Source organism: Coregonus clupeaformis, chromosome 3 (genome assembly GCF_020615455.1).
Source record: "Coregonus clupeaformis isolate EN_2021a chromosome 3, ASM2061545v1, whole genome shotgun sequence".
NCBI classification, from domain to species: domain Eukaryota; kingdom Metazoa; phylum Chordata; class Actinopteri; order Salmoniformes; family Salmonidae; genus Coregonus; species Coregonus clupeaformis.
This window is the reverse complement of record NC_059194.1, coordinates 4,632,127-4,639,486: the sequence shown is the minus strand read 5'-3', so window position 1 is coordinate 4,639,486 and position 7,360 is coordinate 4,632,127. Positions and strand designations below refer to the sequence as shown.

General features: G+C 47.2%; 1 protein-coding gene across 2 annotated transcripts; it reads right to left on the bottom strand.

Annotated features, from left to right (window-relative positions):
* Positions 1 to 342: 342 nt before the first annotated feature.
* On the bottom strand, positions 343 to 5,401 carry LOC121539374 (beta-2 adrenergic receptor-like). Of its 2 annotated transcripts, XR_005995359.1 has the most exons (3): positions 5,215 to 5,401; positions 3,050 to 4,439; positions 343 to 722 (listed from the first exon to the last, which is right to left on the bottom strand). XR_005995359.1 is itself a non-coding variant. In XM_041847831.1 (2 exons), the coding sequence occupies exon 2, from the start codon at positions 4,434 to 4,436 to the stop codon at positions 3,159 to 3,161; it is 1,278 nt and encodes a 425-aa protein (XP_041703765.1). In that variant the 5' UTR covers positions 4,437 to 4,439; positions 5,215 to 5,401; the 3' UTR covers positions 2,635 to 3,158. The 2 variants fall into 2 exon arrangements, 1 of the variants encoding a protein (XP_041703765.1); XM_041847831.1 differs by lacking the exon at positions 343 to 722 and having other exon boundaries at positions 2,635 to 4,439.
* Positions 5,402 to 7,360: the final 1,959 nt, after the last annotated feature.

Genomic DNA, 7,360 nt, shown 5'->3' with positions numbered 1-7,360 from the left:
CTCCTCCCGCATCTGCAGTGTAATCAAGCTGTAGATCATAGGGCTGCCTGGCTGGTCAGAGGAAGGGGTGTTACATCCAATACAACACCTCAGGGAAATGTTGTTTCCCCTCTCTTCAAGTGGCTGACCAATACCCCCTATGCACTGTATTGTGCACTACTGTTGACATAAGCCAATAGTGCACATACACCATACAGTATGGCACAGGTCAAAAGTACGGGTATCATTTGGGACACAGCCACAAACACTTGAGGAGTACGGGGAATAGTGTGCCATTACAGACTTGAGGAGTACGGGGAATAGTGTGCCATTACAGACTTGAGGAGTACGGGGAATAGTGTGCCATTACAGACTTGAGGAGTATGGGGAATAGTGTGCCATTACAGACTTGAGGAGTATGGGGAATAGTGTGCCATTACAGACTTGAGGAGTATGGGGAATCGTGTGCCATTACAGACTTGAGGAGTACAGGGAATCGTGTGCCATTACAGACTTGAGGAGTATGGGGAATCGTGTGCCATTACAGACTTGAGCCCTGTGCTCCTCCTGCTAACCGTCTGGCAGACTGGAGAAACATTATACATCCTAATCTTGAGATTGTTCCCTGCCTGCGGCTGCTGTTTAGGAGGGAAGGAGTCGTCTGATTCCCCGGCTAAACAGCAGAGATAATGGATTTATCCCCTGTTTATCGGCCTGGACCGGGCTCAGCCATGAGGAATTTCCTGGAGAAAAACAAACCAGAGAGAGAGAGAAAGAGAGAGAGAGAGAGAGAGAGAGAGAGAGAGAGAGAGAGAGAGAGAGAGAGAGAGAGAGAGAGAGAGAGAGAGAGAGAGAGAGAGAGAGAGAGAGAGAGAGAGAGAGAGAAGGAGAGAGAGAGGGAGAGCGAGAGAGAGAAGGAGAGAGAGAGAGAGAGAGATACAGAGAGAGAGAGAGAGAGAGAGAGAGAGAGAGAGAGAGAGAGAGAGAGAGAGACATAGACAGAGACACAGAGAGAGAGGGATACAAAGCGAGATACAGAGAGAGAAGAGAGAGAGAGATACAGAGAGAGAAGAGAGACATAGAAAGAGAGAGAAACTAAGTGAATCAGATGTCATCAACAGCTGTAGAACCAGGTCAGTGTCTAGTCGGATCATTGCGCAGATTTCCTGAACGATCCAGACCAGTTTACATTGAAAAAACTCTGGAAAACTTCACAGAGATCCAAAGACCTAGCGATCACATCCTGATCCGAAACATCTGAATCTCATCCCAGTCCACCTGTTGTCTCATTCACGTTTACTGGTCTGACCTCATAGGGTCCTGGTCAAAAGTAGTGCGCTAGATTAGGGTGCCATTTCCGATGCAGCCTGCCTAGGTCCTGTAAGCAGCACATGTAGGGCAGGAGACAGGGACACTGTTATCTCTGGCCTGGTTCCACAGACTGTTTGTTGTTCCATGGAGTCAGTCTGTACCTTTCTCTCTGATCACTGAGGAAACTTCTGACTCTGCTCTCAGTAAACACGGCTACTTCCCAGAACGACAACGACAGATCCAGTCAACAAACCGCAGACTAACCACTGACTTCTGATAGAAACACTGGGAGACTTGGGAAATTTACTTCTGTGTAGAAGCGTAAAGATTGAGCTGTGAGCTGACGAGAGGAGTGAGGTGACAGGAGGGCTGATGTGACACTGGGTCAGATCAATAAGGCTAGGGGAGGTGTGGCACAGCAGCCATTATCAATTGACATGTCGTTGAATGCAAAAGCCTTGTGTGCCCAACTATTAACATAAAGACATATAGTACACCAGAGAAAAGGCATGGTGCTGTCTAGATGTACTCTAACCTCAAGACTGTGGTGCCCAAATCACACAGTTAAGTTTTGGCCTTAAAAGTTCTTGAAGCCACTACAGTCACAACTTATGACTGCTATTTTGCAACAACAACAAACAATAACCATATTTGGGACTCATTTCATTGACGTATCAAAAGGAATCGCACAGCACAAGACAATTCTGTTTCTGTCAGAACAGTCACCCTGAGGCAAGTGTTCGTTCCCCCAACTCTCTACATCCAAGCAAAGCTATTGTAAATATTCTATGAATGTAAAACCTCCGATGATATCTGAAAACTCCTCCTTAATTAGCAATAAATATGAATGTCAAGAGAAGGGAGAAGTATCTTCTGAAGAGAACACAGACAGCGTGTTTGAGGAGTGAGGTTTTGGCAGAGGAGAGAGAGACAGAGACAGGTTCTACGACAACTGTCATCATTCCTCTGAGTCCTTCTAGTATCTCACAGAAGCCAGAGGAATTATGAGCAGAACAGAACAGAACTCTCAAAAAATGTTGGGTGTGTTTTTTATGTCACTTTCTGCACTGTGTTTCTATCTGCATGAATTCCACTGATGTTGACATTTTTTTATATCTTGTGTGAAACTCAAGAAAATGGTTCATGGAAAAACAAATGGAACATGGTCCATATGTGTCACGGCAGTAAAGAGTCTCTCTCTCTCTCTCTCTCTCTCTCTCTCTCTCTCTCTCTCTCTCTCTCTCTCTCTCTCTCTCTCTCTCTCTCTCTCTCTCTCTCTCTCTCTCTCTCTCTCTCTCTCTCTCTCTCTCTCTCTCTCTCTCTCTCTCTAATTATTCATAATAATATATGCCATTCAGCAGATGCTTTTATCCAAAGCGGCTTACAGTCATGTGTTCATACATTTCACGTATGGGTGGCCCCAGCGGGAATCAAACCCATCACATGTTTTGCGTTCTCGACCCTCTAAGGAGATACTATAGTCATAATGAATATTAAGAATAAAACAATCTTGTGGGGTTATGAGCCAGTCTGGTTTCTGTGGTCAGTGAATCTATGTGACACATTTAGATAATACATGATAAGAAAATAAAAATATCTCAATTGACACGGTGAGGTAGATGGAACAATCTACATGATCTCTCTCCAAATGAACATATCAAAACATAAAGTGATCTACTTATCAAACCTACTGGTAAAAAAATTACAAATTCCTCTCCTGTCCTCAATCTAACAAGCCCCACCCGTGTTACCCACTCACCATTCACCCTTTATCAATCCATCAACTCTTATCTCAGTGACTTGGTGAAGTGACAATGGCCGATCGCAGTGAAATATGTCTGTCTGTTCCAAAGGTCAAAGGCGAGGGGTTAAAGTACAGTCGTTAACCCTTTACTGCAGTTCCCGTTCGGGTCCGTTCCATCTGCAGCTCCACCCCCACCCACCTCTCCCCTCCCAGAGCTCCCGTCTGCAGCTGGGTCACAGTCCTCCGAGCTCCCCTTACTCCTCCCTCCCTGCTGCTCACTCTGCCAGCTGTGCCCGCTGTACACGTATCCATTAGTAGGCCCTAGATTGGGGAACCGGACCTTCTTGATGCACAGGATCTCCTTGAATGCGTATCTGAACTCAGGGCTCCTGCAGTAGATCAAGGGGTTGAAGGCGGAGTTGGCGTAACCTATCCAGTTGAGTATCCTGAAGGCGAGTCCGATGTCCCCTACCTTCCAGATGGCTACCACCACATTGAGGAGGAAGAAGGGCAGCCAGCACAGCGTGAAGATCCCCATGATGATCCCCAATGTCTTCAGGGCCTTGTGTTCCCGCAGGCAGAACTTGGTCTTCTTGAAGCCTCCTCCAACTCCTCGGCTCTCGTTGTTACTCTCCACCCCTCCTCCTCCTCCCATGTTGTTGTTATGGGCGTGGAAGCGGCCCTCGCTGCGGTCGATCTTGCGTAGTTGTTGCTTGGCCTCCTGGAACACGCGGCAGTAGACAAACACCATGACGACTAAGGGGATGTAGAAGGAGATGATGGAGGAGGTGATGGCGTAAGCTGTGTTGGTGTTGAAGTCACAGCAGTTGCTGTTCTGGATGCAGGCCTGTGCCTCCGCGTCGTCACTGATCCACCACTTCATGTGGATGGGCAAGAAGGAGATGAGTCCAGCGATCACCCACACCAGCAGGACCACCACGCGCGCCTTACCCTTGGTCAGCAGAGACTGGTAGCGGAACGGAGAGGTTATGGCCAGGTACCGGTCCAGCGCTATCACGCAGAGCGTCTCGATGCTGGCCGTCACACACAACACGTCCGTGGCGGTCCAGAACTCACACCAGAAGCTGCCGAAGTGCCAGGTGTTGAAGATGATGTAGCAGGCGCCGAACGGCACCACGATGAGACCCATGACCAGGTCGGCACAGGCCAGAGAGGTGATGAAGCAGTTGGTGATATTCTGGAGTCTCTGGAACCGGTAGATGGCTATGATGACCAGGATGTTGCCAAAAACGATGCCTACGACCAGCAGTGACATCAACATGCCTAGGAGGACCATCTCCACCTCACTGTAACCGGGCTCGCCGCCAGCCGCCCCGGCCCATGATATGTTGACTGACTCGGTGACATTGAGGGAAGGCACAGGGGGGGTGAGGCTGCCCATGGTCTAGAGATAGGAGATAGAGAAAGAGACAGGTAAAAACAAGAAGAAGCAGGTTAAGCAACAAAAAGAAAGAGAGCGAGACAGAGAGAAAGAGGGAGCGAGAGAGAGAGAGAGAGAGAGAGAGAGAGAGAGAGAGAGAGAAAGACGGAGAGAAAGATGGAGAGAGAAAGAGAGAGAGCCACAGAGAGAGAGAGAGAGAGAGAGAGAGAGAGAGAGAGAGAGAGAGAGAGAGAGAGAGAGAGAGAGAGAGAGAGAGAGAGAGAGAGAGAGAGAGAGAGAGAGAGAGAGAGAGAGAGAGAGAGGGAATGATGAAGTGATATGAGAGTGAGGGTAAAAACAGATGAATGTACACCGAAAGAGGGAAAGACGGAAAGACGGGGTGAGGGAGAAAAACAGAGACAGTGAGTGAATAAAAGCGAGAGAGAGAGAGAGAGAGAGAGAGAGAGAGAAAGACGGAGAGATGGGGAGAGAGAGAAGAGAGAGAGAGAGAGAGAGAGAGAGAGAGAGAGAGAGAGAGAGAGAGAGAGAGAGAGAGAGAGAGAGAGAGAGAGAGGAGACAAGAACAGAGAGAGAGAGAGAGAGAGAGAGAGAACGAGAGAGAGAGAGAGAACGAGCGCGAGAGAGAGAGAGAGAACGACAGAGAGAGAGAAAGCGAGCGAGCGAGACACAGCGTGAGGGGCTAAGAACATGCTAAACAGGCTAAAACAATGGGTAACTTGAGTGAAATAACTCCCTTGACCACATTAGACAAAAACAAACAAACAGTACATGTACAAACCTCCACAGGTTGTGGTCCCTGTCCTGGTCTCCCATACACGTTGTCATAAAAGTCCTCTTCAGGTTTGGGTAGTTCCTCAGTGTATAGTTTCCCACATCATTCTGTCAGCTCCCCCTCTCTTTTGCTCTTTCACACTCTCTCTCTCTCTCTCTCTCTCTCTCTCTCTCTCTCTCTCTCTCTCTCTCTCTCTCTCTCTCTCTCTCTCTCTCTTATTACTGTCTCACTCTCTCCCTCACACAGTCAGCTTGCCGTGCAGTGTTTCTGCTAATGTCGCTCTGTCAGAGCCCTTATAAGATTCAGCGATGACATCATAGCATGGCCTCAGCCAATCAGATGCCTAGCCTGACGGGAGAGCTGAAGGCTGCAGTGAGGTGAGTTTGAACAGAGGGCAAGAGAGAGTGCGAGAGAGAGAAAATAATGCATGCAGAGCAGAATAAGGACTATGCCACTAATTATCAAAATCCAAGAAAGTGCCGTTAAACTCCACAACCACCTAAAGGAAAGCCCTCACCTACAGAGAGATGAACCTAGAGAAGAGTCCCCTCAGCCAGCTGCTTACAAATACAAATAGACTCCACAGAGCCCCAGGACAGCAAAACAATTAGACCCAACCAAATTATGAGAAAACAAAATGAGAAGTACTTGACAAATTGGAAAGAATCAACCAAAAAACGGAGCAAACTGGAATGCTATTTTGCCCTAAACAGAAAGTACACAGTGGCAGAATACCTGAACAATGTAACTGAATCATAATTAAGAAAAGCCTTGACTATATACAGACTGAGTGAGCATAGCCTTGCTATTGAGAAAGGCCACCGTAGGCAGACCTGGCTCTCAAGAGAAGACAGGATTTGTGGCCACTACCCACAAAATGTGAAAACCGAGCTGTACATTCTAACTAGCTGCCAAATGTACGATAATCTAAGAGACACATACAGTGGGCTCCAGAAGTATTGGGACAGTGACTCATTTTTTGTCATTTTGGCTCTGTACTCCAACAATGATACAATGACTATGAAGTTAAAGTGCAGACTGTCAGCTTTAATTTGACAGTATTTTCGGGTGAATCGTTTAGAAGTTACAGCACTTTTTGTACATAGCCCCCCATTTTAGGGAACCAAAAGTATTGGGACAAATTCATTATACAGTGAGGGAAAAAAGTATTTGATCCCCTGCTGATTTTGTACGTTTGCCCACTGACAAAGACATGATCGGTCTATAATTTTAATGGTAGGTTTATTTGAACAGTGAGAGACAGAATAACAACAAAAAAATCCAGAAAACGCATGTAAAAAAATGTTATATATTGATTTGCATTTTAATGAGGGATATAAGTATTTGACCGCTCTGCAAAACATGACTTAGTACTTGGTGGCAAAACCCTTGTTGGCAATCACAGAGGTCAGATGTTTCTTGTAGTTGGCCACCAGGTTTGCACACATCTCAGGAGGGATTTTGTCCCACTCTTCTTTGCAGATCTTCTCCAAGTCATTAAGGTTTCGAGGCTGACGTTTGGCAACTCGAACCTTCAGCTCCCTCCACAGATTTTCTATGGGATTAAGGTCTGGAGACTGGCTAGGCCACTCCAGGACCTTAATGTGCTTCTTCTTGAGCCACTCCTTTGTTGCCTTGGCCGTGTGTTTTGGGTCATTGTCATGCTGGAATACCCATCCACGACCCATTTTCAATGCCCTGGCTGAGGGAAGGAGGTTCTCACCCAAGATTTGATGGTATATGGCCCAGTCCATCGTCCCTTTCATGCGGTGAAGTTGTCCTGTCCCCTTAGCAGAAAAACATCCCCAAAGCATAATGTTTCCACCTCCATGTTTGACGGTGGGGATGGTGTTCTTGGGGTCATAGGCAGCATTCCTCCTCCTCCAAACATGGCGAGTTGAGTTGATGCCAAAGAGCTCGATTCTGGTCTCATCTGACCACAACACTTTCACCCAGTTCTCCTCTGAATCATTCAGATGTTCATTGGCAAACTTCAGACGGGCCTGTATATGTGCTTTCTCGAGCAGGGGGACCTTGCGAGCGCTGCAGGATTTCAGTCCTTCACGGCATAGTGTGTTACCAATTGTTTTCTTGGTGACTATGGTCCCAGCTGCCTTGAGATCGTTGACAAGATCCTCCCGTATAGTTCTGG

Coding starts and splice junctions, on each gene's coding strand:
- LOC121539374 (XM_041847831.1), bottom strand. CDS start 4,436: ATGGGCAGCCTCACCCCCCCTGTGCCTTCCCTCAATGTCACCGAGTCA.